This window comes from Python bivittatus, unplaced genomic scaffold (assembly GCF_059951505.1).
Source record: "Python bivittatus isolate LINGU-HERP-01145 unplaced genomic scaffold, Pbiv_v1 ctg000700_np1212, whole genome shotgun sequence".
NCBI classification, from domain to species: domain Eukaryota; kingdom Metazoa; phylum Chordata; class Lepidosauria; order Squamata; family Pythonidae; genus Python; species Python bivittatus.
In genome coordinates, this window is record NW_028277098.1 from 45,403,967 (window position 1) to 45,428,494 (window position 24,528).

Here is a 24,528-nt window from a genome sequence, read left to right on the forward strand (position 1 = left end):
TTTTTTATGTTTACTTGGAAATAACTTCTCAGTGTTTAGTGGAGTTAATATCTAACAAGCATGATGAGGGTTCCACAATTAAGATCCAAGGGGAAAATATTTACTATATAAAATCAAATCTAAATATTTAAACCTAATGTGATATTACACAAATGTCAGCCTTGATCATTTGCATGTATTCTATCAGCATATATTCATTTTGAAATATTTTGAAACTTCAGTAAAAATTGTACACTTTTGTTCCCAAAAGGATTAAGTATTTGAGAATATTTAATTCCTTGTGTGTTTTCTGTGTATTATCCTGTACATTAATATGACTAAATACAGAGTAAAAAGTAAATAGCTGTATCACAAGTTTAAATTATTATTACCATTCATTGTTCTTTATATTTGCAGTTTTTCTGAAGATGTTTCTTTAGGAATATTTTTGAAATTAGCAACTTTTTTTAAAATTATCTATCTATCTATCTATCTATCTATCTATCTATCTATCTATCTATCTATCTATCTCCTCTGCAAGAACAGAAATCTGAACCCATATGTTTTGTCATGATGTGCAGGGCACTTAATTTTACCAGGGCAACAGATGAGCTTCAAGCAATAGCATTCTTAACTTGAAGTGAGAAATTGAGTTGGAAGAGTAAATAAAAACAAGATTGAAAGTTTAAATCCTCTGCTGGGCTTTTTGAACTTATATGCTCATTAAATGTTTATTGGAGTGGTGGGATTATGAAGGATTTGGGGAGCTTCATCAACTGGTATATAGTTAATCACTAAGTAAAACACTGCATTTGATAAAGTGTTTCTCACGATGCCACACTCAATCCATCTTAATGAAAACCACTTCAAACTGATTTAATTTAAGAGCACTTCACAGCCAAGAGTAAGTGCAGATCTTGCCTTTTATTTGGGAAATTTTCACTGTTGTCTAAGGAAAGGGATCTCCATTCAAATTCAGCTTTGACAAAAGAGCAAGTCTTAGTTTCTTTGTATATTATGTTGCTTTTGTAGCAAAAAATATAAAGAAAATTTGAGATCTGATTCGTATTTAACTGAAACAAAAATAAGGAAAAGTATTGTTGATCAGAAAATGGTTTTTTGTATATACATACATATTCAGTACTTCCACATTTTTACAAATGAATGAAGTCAATGTGAATAATTCTGTTATTTTTTAAAGATTATAACTGAAATGCATTATTACCTAATGTAAAAATTTACTATATAAAATTATCTGTTGAAATATTGACATCATTATTAATATTTCAGTTGCCAGGACAGAGTTGTAGAGATTATCTGTATAAGAATTGCTGAATAAGGTATCACAAAAAGCCTCTAGTAGATAGCATTGTCCAAGTACTGGTTTGTGATAGCTAGATCTGTGCTGGTCATTAGTATACAGGCATACCTCATTTTATTGTGCTTTGCTTTATTGCGCTTCATGGATACTGCGTTTTTTTTTTTTTTTACAAATTGAAGGTTTGTGGCAACCCAGCATCAAGCAAGTTTATCAGCGCCATTTTCCCAACAGATTAGCATTTTTTAGCAATAAAGTATTTTTTAATTAAGGTATATGCATTGTATTTTTAGACATAATGCTATTGCACACTTAATAGTCTCCAGAATAGTGTAAATATAACTTCTATGCACTGGGAAACCAAAAAATTTGTGTGACTCGCTTTATTGCGATATTCGCTTTATTACAGTGGTCTGGAACTGAACCTGCAATATCTCCAAACTATGCCTGTAATTATTAAGAAAGCATTCCATAAGTGGCTGGAATGGAGTGGATATGACTGTGAAGAAATCTGATCATCTGTATAATCATAAAATGATAATCTGATAGTTGTGACAGAAGCAACAAGACTTCATTTCATGACCTTAGTGCATGTCTGTATCACAGAAGGCACCCTGCCAGGAATTCTGAACTCAAGTTGTTTAGAGTCTTATATGCAAAAAGAACAAGCAGAGGTATCTTTGCCTAAAGTGCATTACAGTAATTTAAACCTGAGTTTATCAGTGCATGAACAATAATATTAGGCTATGTCTGTTTAAGAATGGACATACTGTACCTAGTATAATTATTATAGATACTTAAGATGATAGAAAACTTTTCAACCCCCAATGAAAAGATGACTTTAGAGGCATTCCCAAACAATATACTTGTTCTTCAGAGAGAGTATATTCTAATCTAGAACACTCCCCCAATTTTTGTGACTAGGAACCACCCACCCACATGGTCTTTGTCTTATCAGAATTCAGCCTGAATGTATTGGTTCTCAGTGAACCCATTAGTACAGTGAGATTGGTTCAGAATATTTGCTGATTCAGATATTATGGAAAAGTAGAGCTTAGAATTATCAGGATGTTGATACTTTGCCTCTTGGTGATCCTCTCCACTCTACCAGCAGATTTATATACATATTAAATAGTATTGGAGAAAAAATAGCCCTTGTGACATCACACAACACCAGTGTGCAGAGGCAGAGTTCCCCAGTATTGGTCTCTGAAAGTATTCCTGTGATAGGAGTGGAATCACAGTATTGTATTGCCCCCAGTTTCAAACTCACACAGAAATGGAGGAGCAAACTTTGGTCAGTGCTGTCTAAAGCTGCTGAGAGATTAAGCACAATCAACAAAGTTGCAGTCCTCCTGTTTCTAGTCTACAGGTCATTTGTTGGGGCAACCAGGTCTAATTCTGTCCTAAAACCAGGCTAAATTCAAGCTTCTTGGACCTGTGAGAATTTGCTGTTAACCTGTCTTAAAATCTGGTCATGTGGCTGCTTTATTCTTCCTGGGGTCTCTCAGGCCTCCCCAGGGACAAAAACAAAATATACAAACCCTTAGATTAATTATCTTGAGGGAGAACTTTCAGAAGCCTAGAAAAACAATTAAACATACTACTATATATTGGTCTTATTTTATATAATTAGTCTAATTCGTTCTGATTGTGGTAGAACCAGTAGATACACCAAATAAACTTGCTTGTTGGTTTGTTTACATGGAAACTTACTTTGTTAGGCTCAGCATAAATGTTAGGAGCTAACTTCCATTCTATTTGGTTTGGATATTTGGCTTAGATTCAAATAAATTATCTCCTTCTACAAGGATTGTAAAAATAAATTCTTTTTCAGCATGCACAATTTTTATGCCCATCATCACCATAACATTTGGAGAAATATGAATTGGTGAACATATAATACACATTTGCCAAAAGAAGTGTCCAGCCCTACATACTTTATTCAATTACAGAATACTTAAGTGTTTGAAAAGAACTAATGAGATGCTAATATTAGCATGTAATCTATGGTCTATTATGAATATATCAAATTATTATTTTTCATTCCACATGACTTGAAACACATCAAGATTATAATGATAAATAAAATTGTGGATAATATTTTTCATATGTGTGGGTGAGGTTCTTGTTTAGTAACTAATTTTATAGGTTGGTTTTTTTGGAATTCCTAATGCCAAATAGAAACCATACCACAATGATTTGTAAAGCTAAGCTTCTCTTGACAACTTGTGAGAAACAGTATGTCAAGAGAAAAGAATTACCCCACATCTTTTCAGTTTGTGGGTTCTTCAGCCTATATTACTAGGCTAAACAATTAAGTGGCCTTTGTAACTTTCATATGTATGTAGAAATTTTCATAGTAGATAGAATGAATGCACACACACACATACATATATGTGCATTTTATAAAGATTCAGATATGATTTCTAGAATTGCTTAGAATTGATAGCTTCACTGAAGTAGAAAAAGATTATTCAGGCTATAAGATTAGTGGGTCATAATTCCATTATGCAAAATGGAACCAACTGATAAATGCTGGTTGTTTCTTTTAAATGGTGTGGAAAATGTAGTTGTTCATTCATACCAGTTTTTAAAGCTTGATTGGTGTTGAATAAACATTGACTACAGGGTTTTTTTGTTTTTTGTTTTGTTTTTTGTGCCTTCGAGTCACTATTTAATTCCTGGTGACTGCCTGGACAAGTCCTTGAAGTTTTCTTGGCAAGATTTCAGAAGTGGTTTGCCACTGCCTGCTTCCTAGGGCTGAGGGAAAGTGACTGGCCCAAGGTCACCCAGCTGGTTTTGTGTCTAAGGCAGAACTAGAACTCATGGTCTCCCGGTTTCTAGCTTAGCTTAGTGTCTTAACCACTACACCAAACTGGCTCTTCTGTATAATTTAGACTATATGAAATATTATCTCAGTCTTGAACCATTTTCTTAAGAAGAAGGAATATAATATGCCAAAACAACATGGAGTTCTATACAGTACAGTCGTTCTGCTGGCAAATGTATCTGCTGTTACAATAGATTCTTTCTTTCCTACTGCAACCCACCAGAGCAGATCTGGGGACAAGATAAAGGATGTGGAGAATAAAGGAAAGTTCCAGTACATTTGCAGAAGCTGGACAATAGATGTAGCTTCTGATACAAAGGGTCAAACGTGTGAGTACAGGATAATTAGCAGGCATGTATAATTACCCTATAACTACAGGTAGTCCTCGACTTACAACCATTCATTCAGCTACCATTTGATGTTACAGCAGCGATAAACAAAGGGACTTACAACCAGTACCCAAAGTAACAGCTGTTGCAGCACCCCCAAGGTCATGTGATTAAAATTCAGACGCTTGCCAGCCTGCCCACACTTAGACCACAGGGGCGTTTCAACTCCCCCACCCACCTGTCTCTCCTCATCTATGCCTTTTTGGCCCCCTGCCGCCCTGCGTTCTGCTGCCCCAGCTGACCTTCACCATCTTCTTGCTACCACTGCTGACCAAGCATGTCCATCCTGGCCCTTCGTAAGACAGCTGCTGGCCATAGGCGGCTTCCTTCCCCAGATTGTACATGTGGGGAAGATAGTCTTTCATGGCCAGCAGCTGCCTCGCAAAGGGCCAGGTCAGGCATGCCTCATCAGCAGCGGGAGCAAGAGGATGGTGAAGATCAGCTGGGGCAGTGGAGGGCAGGGCAGCAGGGGCCTTGGAGTGCAAGGTGGCAAAAGCAACTGGAACTAGGCTGAAGCGGCTGCGGCTTTTCACCACACTGTTGGGTCAGGCTAGAGCTGGGCTTCACGCTGTGACTCAGGCTGTTCTTGCAGCCCCAGAGCCACGGCATGCCAAGAAGCCCCTTTGTGCCACACTGCTGGGCTGGGCTGGGCTGGGCTGGGCTGGGCTGGGCTGGGCTGGGCTGGGCTGGGCTGGGCTGGGGCTGAGCCTTGCACTGCGGCTCAGGGGCTGCTTCTTAGCATGCTGCAGCTCTGGGACAAGCACAAAGCCCTGAGCTACAGCACAAAGTTCAGCCCCAGGATGGCACAAAGGGGCTTCCTGGAGCAAAGGGCGAGGGCAGGCATGCCTCATCAATGGGAGCAAGAAGATGGTGAAGGTCAGCTGGGGCTGCGGAGTGCAGGATGGCAGGAGTTTTGGAATGCAGGGTGGCGAGGGCGACTGGAACTAGGCTGGAACAGGTGCAGGGTGGCCAAAAGAGCAGAGATGGGGAAATAGGTGGGTGGGGGTATTTGGAGGCAGTCCCTTACCTTACTGAGGCTTGGGGCTGGGAGGGACCAAGCCTGGAATGGCTTGGATTGGAGTGGGTCCTTGGCTAACGACTGGTGGAATTCATTTAATGATGGCAACGGGGAGTGCCAGGATTGCTATTGCTAAGCGATGCGGTCACATGACATCACACTTTATGACCGCATTGCTTAGTGATGGAAATTCTGGTCCCAATTGTGGTCGTAAGTCAAGGACTACCTGTATAATGTAGTTCAGCCTTTCTCAACCTTTTGACCCTGGAGAAATCCTTCAAATATTTTTCAGGCCTCAGGGAACCCCTGCTCATTCAGGCTCAAATGTAGGCCAGAAGTTACAAATGTATTATATTCGTTTCACGTGTAGGTCTGTGTATGTGCATTAACAGTGTTCTCAAACTAAAAATAAAGAATGAAACTTACCACTTTAATGTGAAACCTGTGTTGTTTTTTGCTGCACAAATACTCAGTTCTGGGCCGAACTTGAGATAAGCACACACGGATTTCATCTTCAACTGAATTAAGACAATTTCTGTCTTTGCTTTGATTTTGAAAGTTTGCTCACACATGTAAGAAGTTGAAAACTGCAGCAAAATGTTCAATGCCTTCCTATGAATGGCAGGATACTCTTCTTTCACAGAAATCCAGAACCTGTCCATGGGCAGATCAGTGAATCCCATGTTCAGTGTATGATCAGACTGCAGCTCACAAAGTTCTTCTCTTTCTTCAAAGTGAAGTTCTCAGGCTGAGCAGAAGATGCAGAGAAAGGATCCCTCACCCAGTCATACATTTGTGTTGAAAGGGAGGGAAAGTACGGATCAAGGAGCCATCAACCCTGGTAAGATGGAGTGGCTGTGGGGTAATGGCTCCTCTGTATCCGGGACTTTGTCATCTTTGGTGCTCGATGGGGTGGCACTACCCCAGACAGACCAGGTGCATAATCTGGGGGACCTCCTAGACTCACGGCTCCTGCTTGAAGAGGAGGTGGCAGCCGTGGCAAGGAGGGCCTTTGCACAACTTCGGGTTGTGCATCAGTTACGCCTTTTCCTGTATCGGGATGCCCTTCAAACAGTCACTCATGCCCTTGTTATCTCCCAGATAGACTACTGTGATGCGCTCTACATGGGGCTACCCTTAAAGAGTATCCGGAAGCTACAGCTGGTCCAGAATGCGGCCACATGGGCTATTTTTGGAGCCCCAAGAAGGGCCCATGTAACACCGTTGCTCCGCGAGCTGCATTGGGTACCAGTTTGCTTCCAGGTCCAATTCAAGGTGTTGGTTATTACCTTTAAAGCCCTACATGGCATGGGGCCAGGTTACCTAAGGGACCGCCTCTCCCCTATGACTTCAACCCGTCCCACCTGATCACACAGAGAGGGCATGCTTCGGACCCCCTCAATAAAAGAACTCTGATTAGCGGGGTCCAGAAGGCAGGCCTTCTCTGTGGTAGCCCCCGCTCTTTGGAACATTCTGCCCCTGGAGGTGTAATTGGCCCCCTCACTCCTGGCCTTCCGAAGGGCTTTGAAGACCTGGTTCTGCCTGGGGTGGGGAGGGAATACTTCAAGCAGGGGGATGGCTAGCCCCATAGTGGCCAGCTGTCCGCAGCCTGATTTTCCATCCTCTTGGGTTTTCTTTTTTAGTATTGTTCTTAATTCTGGATGTACTATGTGTTTTATATATATTTATAGTTTTAATGTTTTTTGTAAGTCGCCCAGAGTCCCCTATTGTGGGGGAGATGGGCGGGGGAGAAATCCAACAAACAAATAAATTTTATTCTGCAATATAGAGGTTTTCAGTTAGATTTGAGACTTTTTGGTCCTTCCTCACTCTCAAGCCCAAGTAGCAGTAGAAACATTTCAGTATTTCCTTTTGCAACATGATTTTTCCAAATGTTCAGTTTTCTTTTAAATCCAAGAATCTTGTCACTTGAAGTCAAAACATTTTCTCCAGTGCCTTGCAGAGATTTGTTCAGCTGGTTCATGTGATGAAAGGTGTCCACTTAGTATGCTAGTTTCTGCAACCATTCTCCATCTTCAAAGCACCCAGTAAAATGTGGAATACCGTTTTCTCAAAAATACTCCTGTAATTTTGCCTTCAGCTCAAACACCCTGTTGAGAACTCTTCCTCTGCTTAGCCACCATATTTCTGTGTGTACTCTTTGTCCAGGTTTTCACACAGTTTTTTAAACATTCTTGAGTGAACTGGTTAACCATTTTTGTATCCATAACTTTTTTCATTTCATCTCCAAGAGTTTTTGACACAAACACCTCTCTGTGAAAGTGTGTTGTGACAACATCAGAATTTTCTTTTCTTATAAGAGAACCAAAACCTTTCATGGAGCCAACCATTGATGGAGCACCATCAGTACCGATACCAACACAATTCCTCCAAGACAGACTTTTTGTTTCCAGATATAAAGATAAAACATTAAATACATCTTGGCCTTTGCATGTTTCATGTAGTTCTTTGCAGCAGAAAAGGTTTTCTGGAATTTCACTATCATTTACAAAAATCTTCACGTATTTTCTCTTTAAAAAATGCCACATTAGACGCTCATACATGACTGAATAAACATGTACAAAATTTATTTAAATAATAGGATAAACAGGAAAACTGCAAGGAAAAGATGTGGGAGGGAGAGACTGATGTCACAGACTAAGCTGGATAAGTCCATTAATTTCTTGAAAAATGCACTTCTCCCTCCCTGTCCTTCAATATATTCCTCCCTTCCTGCAATATAGCGTTCACCTGTTATCAATAGTCTCCCCTGTCTTGCGTCAAAAAATTAAGAATGGATTCAACCAAATAGTCTTACAGCACACTACCAGAGAGCTCAGAAAGAGTTGTAACTAGATTTTTGTTTGGTTTCTGCTCATCACTGCGAGACTGGGTTGCCCAAATTTGAAATATTTTTTAAAATAAAACATGATCTCCCAGGGAACTCCTGGTGACCTCTCACGGAACCCTAGGGTTCCACAGAACCCTAGTTGAGAAACCCTGACATAGTTGTTAAATAAAATGTATATACTTGTATACCTATAATTAAAAATTAACTTGCCCCCAAACAATGCTTAAAGTGAATTTTCAAGCTATTTACTGTATCATTTTATTCAGACATTATCTATCGTTCTAATAAAATATATGCTGACCAAATAATGTTTTATCATTGCACTTGGTTCTCTGCTTCTTTTAAAGGAGGTAGAACCAGTATAGTTGTATTTTATAAAATAAAAATGCATTATTCTTAAGTATAGCACACACTGTTCCTAGCTAGATGTGCTAAGTTGGCTTCTTAAAGTTAGGGGATATTGTCTATTTTTCTGTATCAAATCTACTTCAAAGGAAGTCTGTTTTTTCACAGGTAAACAGACTGGAGATTCTGTAAAAATGCTGACAAATTTTTGATTCTAACCTCTGACCTTTCCCAATATTCTTTCAAATGCACTCTCAAATTAAGTTTGCTAAATGCGTCCCCCTCCAAAAAAGGCATGTTTTAATTTCTCCCATCCCAAGCTCATTAGGGTTTTTTTTTAAAAAAGATAGATGTGTAAAGCTAAGGTGCTCCAAATAGTTACAATTCTTCCAAGTAACACTTTTAATAGAAAATATCCTTTTAAGTAATCTTGTTACCTCACTTCCCCTCACAGAAGAAGATCTAAAGAGGCAAAGTTCCTATTATCCTAATACTTTAAGAGATTTTCACTGAAGGGCTTCAGTAACAGAAGAGCCAGCCTATCCAGAACCCCTCATCATTCTGACTGATGGCCCTTTTCTAGTTTTTTATTGTTTCATTGCTTCTCCAAAGCAGTTGTTTAGTTTTGTGAAGACCATGTGATCCTTTTGTAGTATGCATTAGGGACAGCTATTTAGATGTCAAACTTATCTGGATGTTTTCGCTAAATCAATTGGAAGAACAATTGCTCCAGGCAGATAACAACTATAAATTCGGTTAGGAACCATAAAGACTTGAATTATTTTGTTACATATACAGGTTTCACATAGGAGTATTACTATTGAAATTCCAGGTTTGTAGTTTTGATTTGTCTTGGGGGATAGTAATTTCCCTGCAGAGTATTTTGGGAATTTCTATGCCTTTTTTTTTTTTAATAGAATCAACATGAGATCTACTTTTATTGAAGACCCTGTTATACATCTTTCTGCCAGGCATAGCAAGAACAAACACAATCAACTGCAATTATAAATGGCAAAACTGAACCATCTGAATATGGCATTTCTGTCCACACATGCAGTTATTAAAAGTTTTTAGACATTTCCCAGCTTACATATGCTAAAATTGTGCACCTGCCTTGTTATCTACTATTTGGTCCCAACATACAGCTTTAAACTGTACTTATTTTGGAAGGTTAATTCACATGGACTCTTATATTTAACAGTTTCATGGGGTTGTTTCTTTGGGACGAAAGGAGTTTCTCAAGAGTTTTTTTTCTCTGCTCTCCGTGAAAAGAGGAGAGCAAAGCCATCCGCTTACCACAAAGCAGTCCCACCACAAAGGAAAGATTAAGGGTTTAGGGAGAGGTCAATGTGGGTTTTTCTCTAACTAAACACTTTCCTAAAGTTTCCTTGTGGAAAAATAATGAAGTCATCTAAGAGTTTTTAAAGAATTTTTATTTCTTTTTCACCGTCTGCATTCGCTTGTCTTCTCAGCATGGATGTTTAATCTTTCTAGGCTTTGTGAATTGGCCCAAATGAATAAATGGTGAGCCGTCTCTCTAGGAGCTAGCGGCTTATTCTAAGGCCCTAATCACTGAGTAAACACATCTTTGCCCTCCCTCTCTTACAACTGCTATATAATAGTGGAGATTCTAGCACAGTAACCTGGATATTGCAGGGATCCACGCTTTGAAATGCAGAATGGCTGATCCTCCAAAACAGACAGTGCCTGATCTTCTCCTGCCTCTTTCTTCTTTTTTAAATTAAATATCACCACAGAGATGCTGTTTTATTGCCTGATATTGTGCATTAGTGCCCTGGATTTTCAAGTTTAGTTTCAGTCAACATTGTTGGCTGCACTTATATGGAACTGTGCATGTTAGGCTTATTGGTGGCCTTTTCTGTAGTATGTATACTTAGTTTTGAATCACTTTTTAAATTAAAGAAGACAAACATTAATGCAATGTCTAATCCCTTTTCCAAAGTCTACTGTTCAAATGATTCCATACTTTATAAAATAGATCTTAGAATTTTCCCAAACTCTGTTTTCTTACACTGACTTAAAATAAATCATTTGTTACAAACTAACTCTTCCATTTAGCACATTTATCTGTAACTGGCATTTTTAGATAAAGATGGCCATAACTTGGCTATGATTCATAGAACTATTTTCTGTGAACAGTTGGACATGCCTAGTGCCAATTTTTCCAATAACCCATTACATGCTTTTTCTCAGCATGCCATATTACAAACTATTTTTCAAATTCAACTCAATTTCAAAAGTAGTTTACCATGGGCATTGTTGTTTGAGAATTTTTTAATGAAAAGTTGATTACATGTCTATGACAAAGAGACATGGTAATAAACTGGAGAATTTCATATACGGGAGTGGGTTTATTGAGAAGGAACAAATTTTTCTTCTACCAGATATGTTGTTTCTGTGCTGGTCACAGCAAAAAAAGCTTCCTCTTTTTCACAGATCTTTGAGCCTGATTAAAATAATGAATGATCTAGGCATTTCCTGGAACTTCCTTGGTATAAGGTACACTGTCTTCTCTCACAAAAAGTTCTGGCTGTGGAAATTGAAAGTTAGAATGGTTAAAGAAAAAATGGGAAGGCTAGTAATTTATGTGGACTTATATTTTAATTTTTGTAAGTTTTCTTCAGCAGCTGATATACTGGGAATTAAACTGTACTTAATTTTATTTTTTTTATTTTTTTATTTAGTGGTACACATGTAGGTCTTTATTTCTACAGCATTAACCTCCTGAAAAAAGAAAACATACTCCGTCTAACATTTTCCTTGAGCTTATTTCCTGACATTATTTGATGTTAGAATTGTTTTAGGACTAGTGTATTCTTTTCATATTAGATATTTTATTTTTCAGTGTAATTTAGAATTCAGCAAATCTGACTGTTAACTATCCTCTCTAGGATTTTATGTAAAATATACTATTTATTAGTAATTGATTATGTTTAGTGTAAATTAATTATAATTATACAACCATAGAAAGTTATGAGATAAAAACATTGAATTTAATCAACCGGGAAACAAATATAAGATTAGGATTAGTAGGAATGCTGTTTCCATAGAGCTATGACAAAGATGCATATGGTTGGTGAATATGACAAAAATTTGATTAAAAGGTTACATTATATGTAGATTATGGTACACATGGTTAGAATTAAGTAGAATTGTACATTATGTGAAATAAAAGGCTGCCACTGACTACAGCATCCCTTTGTTGAGTTCTTCTCCTTCCTTAAAGGCTGGTAAAATTATGCCTTGATATCACTATATTAAAGTCAGCCAATACCCTTGCAGTAAATGTGATTAGCAGTCAATATACTAATAATCATAAGGAAATATAACCATATGTTTTCATATTGCGATACAAACAAAAAATTTATTAATATAAAAAAAATCTAAAGTTCTACAAATAGTCTACATTTAGTCTACTTTCTCATTAACTCCACTAAGAATAACTGTTTTGTGGTAGCTCTGCCTATACCAGTGTTTCTGAATCTCAGCAGCTTTAAGACATGTAGACTTCAACTTTTAGAATTCCCCAGCCAGCGTAAGTTGAGGACCACGTGTCTTAAAGTTGATAAGATTGAGAAACCCTGGTCTCTACCAGCTTTCTCCAACCTTATTCCTTAGTCTTCAGCTGCCAGAACCTGTAGGCAGCAGGCAATGACTATAACTCTGCTGAAGGAAAATTATATTGGGTAAGGATGGTCTATATATGAAGGCTGAGATGCTGTGAACTATGGTCTACTGAAATTCAAAGAAATACTTGTAAGACATGAATTACATTTATATTGTGGAAATTATAATTAATTTCCATCTTTATGCTAATGTTGTTTTTCTGTTTTACAGAGGAAGCTTCTTGCTGTCTACCTCCACCAGGATGAAAGTGTGCTGACTAATGTATTTTGCTCTCAAATGCTTTGTGCTGAATCTATTGTTTCCTATCTTAGTCAGAACTTTATAACGTGGGCATGGGATATGACAAAAGAAGCAAATCGAGCAAGGTTAGTTGTTTTGAAGTTTGAAATAAATGATTTTTAGATTCCAAGAAATTTGGTGTATGTGCTGTAGGATGAAACTAAATCCTGTGCAAGCAGAATTCTGCTTTCAGGACAAGAATATTTTCTTTCTCAATGCAACCCCACTACCTCCTTCATAGTTTTCCAGAATGTCTTCCAACTTTATAGAACAGATCTGAATGTATATGAGGATGGGGGAGGAAAAGAAATTAATTGAGTGGAAAAGAGGAATAATTTCATGAGATTTCAAATGTACCCTAAAATCTTTTTAAATAGACTTTCAAGCAATAGGTCAACTTTTTTGAGTTCTAACACGTTTTATAATATAGTCAGGCCCACTTTTTCCTTTTTTAAAAACAATTCTTATGATTATTTAAGTTTGAAGTTATTCTAATAATTCCCTTTATGTATTCATACTTTTCTTTTGTTAATTTAGCACAGGGTTTTTTTTAATGGTCTACTTTTGAGGTAGTATTTATATTTGTCCTGTATTGTACAATAAATTATTTTCAAGCAGTGAGCTCTCAGAATACAGCATCCCATGTCAATCTCTTTCCTCTTCTGTTTTTCCACCATTCTTCCAGACCAATGTTTTCCATCACTCAGCAGGAACTAGCAGATGGGAAAACAGGGGAAATTAAGGGACTTGTGAAAGAAATGGGAGTATCCTGGATGCAATCTCTCTTGGTGCCATAGAACTTTTAAGAAGTATAATCAGCATCTATATTCAGAAAATGAGTTCACAGATGGTTTAGAGGAGAGAAGTATAACAGCTTCCTGTGGAAGTGAGTGTAGTGATCCATAACATTGTAATATGGGGACTTAGTGAAGAAAGGACTTGCAAAATTTTGGCTAGAGGTACATCTGTCGGATGGATGGAAGTCATTGCCTCTTCATTCACCCTAAGGAGATATGTGGGTTCTCTGGTAACATAGATATGCAAGTTTATTACAACAAAACTTTAGGTCTACAACCATTCATGCACCAGTGATTAACTATTAATAGTTTATAATACACAAATAGTTTAATGAATATAGCAAGTGAAATTTAGCTTCATCAAGTTTTTTTGGCATTAAAATTAATTTAACTTGATCCATTTGACTTTCAACAAATAATAAAATTTCATATAAATATAATTTTAATACTCCCATAAGATGATACAGAGACCTTTCATTGTATATAAAACCTCCCTTGGCAGTTCTTTCTTTCAAGACTTCCACCGTAATATATGAAATATGCACATTGCATCATTCATCATAATATTATTTAATAATATTGCCTGAACTGTGATTTTATATATGTATAATTGTGTTTATGATTAGTAGACTGTTTTTATTCACTTAAAAGATTCATTTCATATTGTCATTGATAACTGTAACTTAATATATGCTGTGTGGGTTAAAAAGATGTTTGCACCTTCCCATTAAAGTCTTTATTTTCATTTCAGCCCTTTCTACAAAGTAATGAACTTTCCAAATTAATATTAAAATATGCAGTGTTCCTGCATAATAGCTCACAAACTTACACATTTTAACTTTAATTTTGGTTGAGATTAAATGGCAGAGTAAACTTATGCTTTGATTTGTTTTTATTATCATTAAATGTAGTCTCAGAAGCAGTTATGAATGGAGCAACTATGCTTTTTTTCAATGGAACAAAATATGTGGACAGGAGATTGGATTAATCTTATACTATTGCCATTTACAAGGAATGAGAAGTCCCCTCCTTTCCTTTCATCCCACAACTTGCTGTCGAAGGAAACCCTATTTCTAAACCATCTGCAGTGGCTAAGTTCAGTTGATGACCTGCTGTTATATTGTTCTAGTCTCTTTTTAATTCTCTGGTTTCTTTTATTTTGCAATGGCAAAAAATTGTGGTGTACTCTCTTCTAAAAAACTATGTCTGAGGGAGTTTTTTTTTTTTTGTGACTGACAATCAGCAGCATGTCAGGGCTTTGTTGTGTTTTACTTAAGGTCTATTAAGTAGCACAACTTTGATACACTAGTTATAAGAGTTTACAGGTTACAGCGATACCTGTGGTGACCAAAGCAACAGAAGCTGCTTAGTAGAAAGAGTTTGTACAGCTGGGTCTTATTAACTCCTTATGACACTTTTAGAAATACCAAATAAAGGGCTTGCTTGTGGCTGTATAGCTATTTTCAGCAGGTCTAGAACCCTGATTGAAAAGTACAGTAAGATGCTTAACTCTACTTTTTTTGGTCTTACTATCATGTAAGAGAATAAACAACTGTTGTAAATAAAATATATTTAATTTTTAATTTATATGTAATAATGAGATTACCTTTTTGTTACGGAGCTTTCAAGTGGCTTAGGGAAGAATGGCTGGCTGTGGACAATAATACTTTATCACAAAAAATATGAAAGATACATCAGTATAAATCTGATATTTAAACTGGTATGTTTAAATCTACAAAATTTCAGCTAAGTTAGTGGGCTTGACTTTTTTATGTGGAATAGTTTGGAAAGAAGAAATGGGACAAACTTCCTTTCCACAAACTTCCTCCAATTCACTTATCTTAGGTTTGAAGCCACTGTATTGGATAAGAGGTAATAAAAGCTGAACCCTGACTGTATGGTGATCATTGATTCCAAGGTCCAGAAAATAAGTAATCAACCTGTCTTGAATGAGGTTGAATCTATCTGAAAGATCAGGAATAAAAGTTCCCCTAGACTCATTGTTGCCATTCAAAGCTATAGCGGCCATACTAGCTCAGACTGCTTTTGCCAGGCTTTCTGGCCTTGAAGGTTCTGACAGTTCCTAAACTAGAAGTAGCCTAGTCCACATTTACATATTTTTAAAATAAAATATCTTCTTAGTCCATGTACTATCAATTTCCCCTAGGATAGTGAAACCAATGCTACATGTTTTGAAGATGATTCTGAAATTGAATGCCATCTAGATCAGTCAAGATCAGTTAGGTGCTCATATACCTGCCCAGATATTAAGATCTGCTGAAGAGTCTGTCCTTTACATCCTGTTGTTGAGAGCTGGAAATTACATGAGGTCTCAAGAGAGAGCCTTCCCACCCATAGTTTGGAATGTCTTTCTACTGGAGGCTGAGCTGTCCCTTTAACTGCTTTCACTTCAGAACCAATTTCAGACTCAAAACACGTACATTATTGTTGCTGCATTTTTTATTGGTTCATTAGTTCTGTTGATGATTATAATAGTTAACTGGTGTTTTTTAAAATGTTTTATATTGATTTGTATTCTTCTCTGAATAACTGAATAAAACTCACATCAATCAAGACCTTCCTGTTCATCCAGGCCTTTTGTATTTGATTGGTCGCAGGTTAGTGTAAGATTAGGTTATTGCTTTTAAACAGGGTTTTTTTTAATCACTCAGTCACATTATGAATGAAAGGGGAAGATACACATTTAGTGATAAATAACAAGTGTAAGTCTCTTAAGGGGTCCTTGTATCTGTTGGATATTGTTATTAGTTATTAGTATTGTTATAAGTATTATTAACATTATTAATATTAATACTATTTGTCTATTAGTAAGCAATATTAAGTTTGCAGTACAGTCTTCTAAAAAAGGGTTAGGTGACTCAGGAGCAGCTGTCACTGTTTCCCTTCCCCTTTGCGCCCTCTTGATCTGCCTGGTATATATGCATATGTATCAAATGAGCGATATACATGAAACAATTATTCGTATTTTGAATGATAACAAATGTCATCAGTGTGGTAGGTAATCTTATTCCTTTGCTTAAAATGTATTGTTGCAAAATTAATGTTCTTTTATTGATAAATGCGTTGTAGGAATTTGATCTTACAGTTGTAAGACATAATCTATGTCTGTCGCCTCCAGCCAACTTTCTAGTAATAGATCCCTACGAATTGTTTCCAGTGATATCAGTGAATTCAAAATAGATTTCCCCTTTTTTAAATGTGTAAAACATTGAGATGGAAACTCAAAACTCATGGCTATTGGAATATTTGAAATTATAGCTAGACTTGCATAGATCATTTTCAAACTAACTTGAGACCTTAACATCTTCAATATTCAAATATGGTCTGGTAGGATGGCATCATTCTATGTTGCACTTCTACATTTATTTCAATAAAGGTTTGTACTCCTTAATATATGTAAGCATAAAGAAATATTGTGCATAGTATGACCAGGTACATAAAGGCATAGCTGGAGAGAGCTCAAGCAAAAACATTTTAGATCTCAATTAACAAAGATATAGAACCAACACTTCGCATCTCCACTATAATGAGCTCACACAACCTCCCCTTACTATTCCTAAATATTTTTATAATATATTATTTCCATCTAATAGGATGGCCTTCACATTGGCCCATCTAGATATGTCCCCTCAGTGGAACTGTTGGGCAGATTCAATACTATTCCTTATCAAGAGCATGTATGTATGTGCTCAGACTCTGAAATTGAAATAGTAGCATACATGCTTCTGAATTGCCCTATATATCATCTCCCTTCTTACTATAAACTATCCAGATCTCTCTCAAATAGCAATCATGCACTACCTACTAGATGACCAGATGGGGAAGTTCTAAAATATAGCAATGACAATTAGAAGTTTCTGGACTTGATCACTCTCCCAGGTGCGCTTACTCAGGCATGAATAGGTATTTAATGAAAATCTCTTACTTTTTTTTTTTTTTTGCTTTTGTGTTGTTTTGTATGTATGTATTTGATCTATGACTGTATATTTTAATAAACTGAAACTGAAAGGCACAGCTGTTTTAAGAAGTCACAGGCAGAGGGAGACATTTATTGTCATGTTTAACTGCTTGTTTATCTGCTCAATATAACTGCTGTACAAGGTGTTTTTTTTTTTGTATATTAGGCTTATATTCCATTTGTTCTCTAAAAAGCTCAAGACAATATAAATGGAATTACCCTTCACTTTATCCTCATAATAGTAACCCTTTGAGGTAAATTGGGCTTACCAGTGAGCTGTATGATCAAGTAGGAAATTAAATCTGGATCTTCCCAGTCCTAGACCAATGCTTTGACCACTTGCTCTCAGTTACTAAATTGCTGTGTTGGCACTGCACTGTGCTTGCCTGTTGTCTCCTCTCTTCCATTTCCCACTCTTCAAATGCTAATCAAAATTTCTCTTATTTATGTGATGAGTGGAATTCAACTTGACCTTGATATTGTTCTTACCCTAGCTTTAAGGAAGTGGATGAAGATTCTTGAAAACATAAGGGACAGGAAGACCACATAGGGCCTTGATTCTCAGTCTTTTTATATTATGTCTAACAAACACATTATTATAAACAGAAAAGAAAACATTTAGATCAGATTTGTGTTCCTTTTCTGAATTTGAAATGGCTTACATAGAATATAAAGAACTCTGCGTATCAATTTGAATAAAATATATCACCAGCAACTTATTGTTGTTTAGTCGTTAAGTCATGTCCTACTCTTCGTGACCCCATGAACCATATTGCGCCAGGCCTTCCTGTCCTTCACTGCCTCCCTGAGTTTGCTCAGTTTCATGCTCATTGCTTCAGTGATGCTATCTAACCATCTCATCCTCTGCCGTCCTCTTCTCCTTTTGCCTTCAATCTTTCCCAGCATCAGGGTCTTCTCCAAAGAGATCTCTCTTCGCATTAGGTGACCAAAGTATCTGAGCTTGAGCTTCATTATCGATCCTTCCAATGAGCAATCAGGGTTGATTTCCTTTAAGATTGACTGGTTTGACCTCCTAGCAGTCCAGGGGACTCTCAAGAGTCTTCTCCAGCACCACAGTTCAAAGGCGTCAATTCTTCGGCGCTCAGCCTTCTTGATGGTCCAGCTCTCACAGCCATACATTACTACTATGGAAAAACCATAGCTTTGACTATGCGGATCTTTGTCGGCAAGGTGACATTTCTGCTTTTTAATATGCTATCTAGGCTTGCCATAGCTTTCCTCCCAAGGAGCAAGCGTCTTTTAATTTCATGGCTGCAGTCTCCGTCTGCGGTGATCTTGGAGCCCAAATAAATGAAGTCTGTTACTGCTTCCATTTCTACCCCTTCTATTTGCCAGGAATTGATGGGTCCAGATGCCATGATCTTAGTTTTTTTAATGTTGAGTTTCAAGCCAGCTTTCGCACTCTCCTCTTTCACCCTCATCAAGAGGCTCTTTAGTTCTTCTTCACTTTCTGCCATTAGGGTGGTATCGTCTGCATATCTGAGGTTGTTGATGATTCTCCCTGCAATCTTAATTCCGGCTTGTGATTCTTCCAGCCTGGCATTTCTCATGATGTACTCTGCATATAGGTTAAATAAGCAGGGTGACAGTATACAGCCTTGTCATACACCTTTCCCTATTTTGAACCAATTGGTTGTTCCATGACCGGTTCTAACTGTTGCTTCTTGGCCTGCATACAGATTTCTCAGGAGACAGGTAAGGTGGTCTGGTACCCCCATCTCTTTAAGAATTTGCCACAGTTTGTTGTGATCCACACAATCAAAGGCTTTTGCATAGTCAATGAAGCAGAAGTAGATATTTTTCTGGAACTCTCGTGCTTTCTCCATGATCCAGCGAATGTTGGCAATTTGATCTCTAGTTCCTCTGCCTCTTCGAAACCCAGCTTGTACATCCGGTAGTTCTCGGTTCATGTATTGCTGAAGCCTAGCTTGTAGGATTTTGAGCATAACCTTGCTAGCATGTGAAATGAGTGCAATTGTGCGATAGTTTGAGCATTCTTTGGCGTTGCCCTTCTTTGGAATTGGAACATAAACTGACCTTTTCCAATCCCGTGGCCACTGTTGCGTTTTCCAAACTTGCTGGCATATTGAGTGCAGCACTTTAACACCATCGTCTTTTAGTATTTTAAATAACTCAGCTGGAATACTGTCATCTCCACTAGCTTTGTTGTTAGCAATGCTTCCTAAGCCCCACTTGACTTCACTCTCTAGGATGTCTGGCTCAAGGTCAGTGATCACACCAGCATGGACATCAGGGACATTAAGATCTTTCTTGTATAGTTCTTCTGTGTATTCTTGCCACCTCTTCTTAATCTCTTCTGCTTCTGTTAGGTCCCTGCCTTTTTGTCCTTTATCATGCCCATCTTTGCACTAAACATTCCTTTCATATCTCCAATTTTCTTGTAGAGATCTCTAGTCTTCCCCATTCTATTGTTTTCCTCGATTTCTTTGCATTGTTCATTTAAGAAGGCCTTCTTATCTCTCCTTGCTATTCTCTGGAAATCTGCATTCAGTTGCTTATATCTTTCCCTTTCACCCTTGCTTTTCACATTCCTTCTTTCCACACCTATTTGTAAAGCTTCATCAGACAGCCATTTTGCTTTCTTGCATTTCTTTTTCTTTGGGATGGTTTTAGTTGCTGCCTCCTGTACAATGTTACGGACCTCCGTCCATAGTTCTTCAGGCACTCTGTCTACCAAATCTAATCCTCTAAATCTATTCGTCACCTTCACTGTGTACTCAGAAGGAATATGATCTAAGTCATACCTGAGTGGTCTAGTGGTTTTCCCTACATTCTTCAATTTAAGCCTAAATTTTGCAGTAAGAAGCTCATGATCTGAGCCACAGTCAGCTCTTGGTCTTGTTTTTGCTGTCTATATAGAGCTGCTCCATCTTTGGCTGCAAAGTATATAATCAATCTGGTTTCGGTATTGACCATCTGGTGATGTCCATGTGTAGAGTCGTCTCTTGTGTTGTTGGAAAAGAGTGTTTGCTATGACTAGCTTGTTCTCTTGTATAAGTTCTCTTGTATAAGCAACTTATACAGTGGGGCAAAAAAGTATTTAGTCAGCCACCAATTGTGCAAGTTCTCCCACTTAAAAAGATGAGAGAGGCCTGTAATTTTCATCATAGGTATACCTCAACTATGAGAGACAAAATGAGAAAAAAAATCACATTGTCTGATTTTTAAAGAATTTATTTGCAAATCATGGTGGAAAATAAGTATTTGGTCACCTACAAACAAGCAAGATGTCTAGCTCTCACAGACCTGTAACTACTTCTTTAAGAGGCTCCTCTGTCTTCCACTCGTTACCTGTAGTAATGGCCCCTGTTTGACCTTGTTATCAGTATAAAAGACACCTGTCCACAACCTCAAACAGTCACACTCCAAACTCCACTATGGCCAAGACCAAAGAGCTGTTGAAGGACACCAGAAACAAAATTGTAGACCTGCACCAGACTGGGAAGACTGAATCTGCAATAGGCAAGCAGCTTGGTGTGAAGAAATCAACTGTGGGAGCAATAATTAGAAAATGGAAGACATACAAGACCACTGATAATCTCCCTCGATCTGGGGCTCCACGCAAGATCTCACCCTGTGGGGTCAAAATGATCACAAGAACGGTGAGCAAAAATCCCAGAACCACACGGGGGGACCTAGTGAATGACCTGCAGAGAGCTGGGACCAAAGTAACAAAGGCTACCATCAGTAACACACTACGCCACCAGGGACTCAAATCCTGCAGTGCCAGACGTGTCCCCCTGCTTAAGCCAGTACATGTCCGGGCCTGTCTGAAGTTTGCTAGAGAGCATTTGGATGATCCAGAAGAGGATTGGGAGAATGTCATATGGTCAGATGAAACCAAAGTAGAACGTTTTGGTCTAAACTCAACTCGTTGTGTTTGGAGGAGAGAGAATGCTGAGTTGCATCCAAAGAACACCATACCTACTGTGAAGCATGGGGGTGGAAACATCATGCTTTGGGGCTGTTTTTCTGCAAAGGGACCAGGACGACTGATCCGTGTAAAGGAAAGAATGAATGGGGCCATGTATCGTGAGATTTTGAGTGAACACCTCCTTCCATCAGCAAGGGCATTGAAGATGAAACGTGGCTGGGTCTTTCAGCATGACAATGATCCCAAACACACCGCCTGGGCAACGAAGGAGTGGCTTCGTAAGAAGCATTTCAAGGTCCTGGAGTGGCCTAGCCAGTCTCCAGATCTCAACCCCATGGAAAACCTTTGGAGGGAGTTGAAAGTCCATGTTGCCCAGCGACAGCCCCAAAACATCACTGCTCTAGAGGAGATCTGCATGGAGGAATGGGCCAAAATACCAGCAACAGTGTGTGAAAACCTTGTGAAGACTTACAGAAAACGTTTGACCTCTGTCATTGCCAACAAAGGATATATAACAAAGTATTGAGATGAACTTTTGATATTGACCAAATACTTATTTTCCACCATGATTTGCAAATAAATTATTTAAAAATCAGACAATGTGATTTTCTGGATTTCTTTTCCCCATTTTGTCTCTCATAGTTGAGGTATACCTATGATGAAAATTACAGCCTCTCTCATCTTTTTAAGTGGGAGAACTTGCACAATTGGTGGCTGACTAAATACTTTTTTGCCCCACTGTAATAAACCCCATCAATCTGACATCAAATCGTGTTACTGTGTTTAGCTTTTGTACCCTACACTCTTACAATATTTCAAATATTCTCTTTTTTGACAGGTATATCTTAGTTTGAATGTTCATTTTTTCTTGTTTTGGTTAAAGCTTAAGCAAAAATTAATAGAAAAGTAGTATTTGTCAATCTTTTTCCAGGTTCAGTTAATTATTTGATTACAGATTGCTTATCCTCTTTGCTAGCATCCTGGTGTTTAACTGGATGAAGATTATATCAATGAAGATATGTAACTCCAGTATATGTCACTTCTGAACATTGTTAAAATAAGAAAGAGACCAATTTTAAAATATATATTCTAGTCAACATGTGGTTAATTCTATTTAAAGTTATGAAAAATGCAACAATTGTTTTAAGCATCACTCACCCACCTTCATTTCTTGATTTTTCTAATAGAATGAAAACATTCAATAAAGTCATCTTGTACAGGAAAAACTGCTGCTCTTCACGTAGTCCTTTTTTCAGACTTTTTGTGAGAAGGTTGTCAAGAATTCATTTTATTTTGTCAATAATTTTCAAAATCCGATCTCATTTTACTTTCAAGAGCAAAATATTTTAAGACACCTAATGCTGTTCAGGTCAGGAATCTAATTAATATTTGTTTTAAATTAAAAAGATACACAAACAGCAGGCAAGTTTGTGTGTTGTTTTGAAGAAGATTCAGAGAAGGGAACCCTCCTGTTGCTTGATTACATCCGACCCACTCATTTTCTCCTTTTCTCCTTTGCTTTTGATTTTAGTGGTGGTCTTAACAGAATGTCAATATCAATTTGCAGCATGGTTAAACTTAAGGTTTGCATTCTGCCATCAGCAATTGTCTCTACAAACAATGCTGTGTATTCTTGTAACTTCAGAAGCTTTTAGAAGGATCATGGCAAGGGCAGCATCCAATGGCTTTATTAGTATAGGGTTTCAAAACAGGTTCATAAATTGTTCATATCTGTTTGTCATCTAGTCATAATTACTGCATTACATTGTTGAGGGTTGTACTTGTGAATGTTTCCCAGTAGCAAAGACATTAAGAATAAGAATAAAGGGACAGGATGGAAAGTGATTGTCTCTTCATATAACCTATCTTCCAATAATGCATGAATAGTTTGTAAGGCTATGTCCATTAAACAAGGAAAATCAATATCTAAGTACAGCTACATTTTGAGGTGATAGCTTGCTGTATGTTTTGACATACGTTTTACAAGGAGATAGGGGCCTTCAAACCTGAGGCACAAAAGTTGTGATGGATGCGTTAAAGATTTCTTTGTGTAGACATACAAGAACATAATCTTCCCTTTTCCTTTCAGGATTGAAGTTTGCAATTTAAGTCTTTGCCTGTCATATGTCATATAGCAAACATGCAAAATTGCCACAATGAAAAATAGAATTTATTTAAAAATGCAAAAAATTTGTAGACATAATTCTGTTCTCTGATTCGTAATGAATAAGACTGTAAGGTTGAATTCTAATCTCCCTGCTACAGTATTTCTGTCTTAGGTGTCCTCTGTGTTAAGATAATACTGTAGCAACTATTAGTGCTTTGGCCAATAATTTTAAAGAAATATTGGAAATATTGCTGCCAAGACAAAGATGTCACCACCAACCATTTTTATATACAGAAGCTTATGTGACCAAGTTAAACCTTACTCCAGTGTTGGCTATGTAACAGTATCTTCCATTGAGTCTAAGGATAATAGGCTAAAAAAAAGCTAACCAATGCAGTAGTAGCCAGTACAACGTGAAAAAGTGAGGTTGTGTATTGATGATTTCTGGACCCCACTAATACTTTGATACCTATATTTTGCACCAGTTAAAGTTTCCCAAAGATTTTCAAGCCCTTTGTCACGCACAATATCTGCAATTTTCATTAACAACAAAGTTAGTATCGTATCACTGGTGGAAGGCACTGCTGACCATTATATCTGTCTGTTTCTCCCGGCATCAGCAAGCTGACAAGCATTCTTAAGCTTTTAGGATGGAATACAACCTGATGCATGACTGAATAAACACTTCTTTCCAGATTGGCAGACCTCCTGACCAACAAGTCCTCTGTCTTCTCTTAAGTTTCAATTTATTCTTTTTATCAATTCCAGAATTGCATCTATCCAGATATAATTTCACAGCCTTCAAGGAATCTGTAGCTATTAAGGAGATGTACCTCTGTGTGTCAGCACATCAGTGGCCCAAATAACCAGATGAGTTGTCCTAGCAACATTTTATAGAAATTGAAGAAGAACATAGTGGCTGCAATAGAACCCTGAAAAATTAGGAGGTGTCTGGTAGCATCCTTTCTAACAGATTTTATTAAAAGGCATATGTTTTTTGTGAGCTGCAACTCACTTTATCAGAGGTGTAGAGTAGCTAAACTGACATGGGATTTAAATTGGGAGAGGA

At 37.5% G+C, this 24,528-nt stretch overlaps 1 protein-coding gene across 1 annotated transcript in view; it reads left to right on the top strand.

Annotated features, from left to right (window-relative positions):
- FAF1 (Fas associated factor 1) overlaps positions 1-24,528 on the top strand; it is a 212,948-nt gene that overhangs the window by 137,747 nt on the left and 50,673 nt on the right. Inside the window, exon 13 of the mRNA XM_088128543.1 lies at positions 12,592-12,746. Coding sequence (XP_087984669.1) covers positions 12,592-12,746 — 155 coding nt within the window. The remainder of the gene's footprint in view (positions 1-12,591; positions 12,747-24,528) is intronic.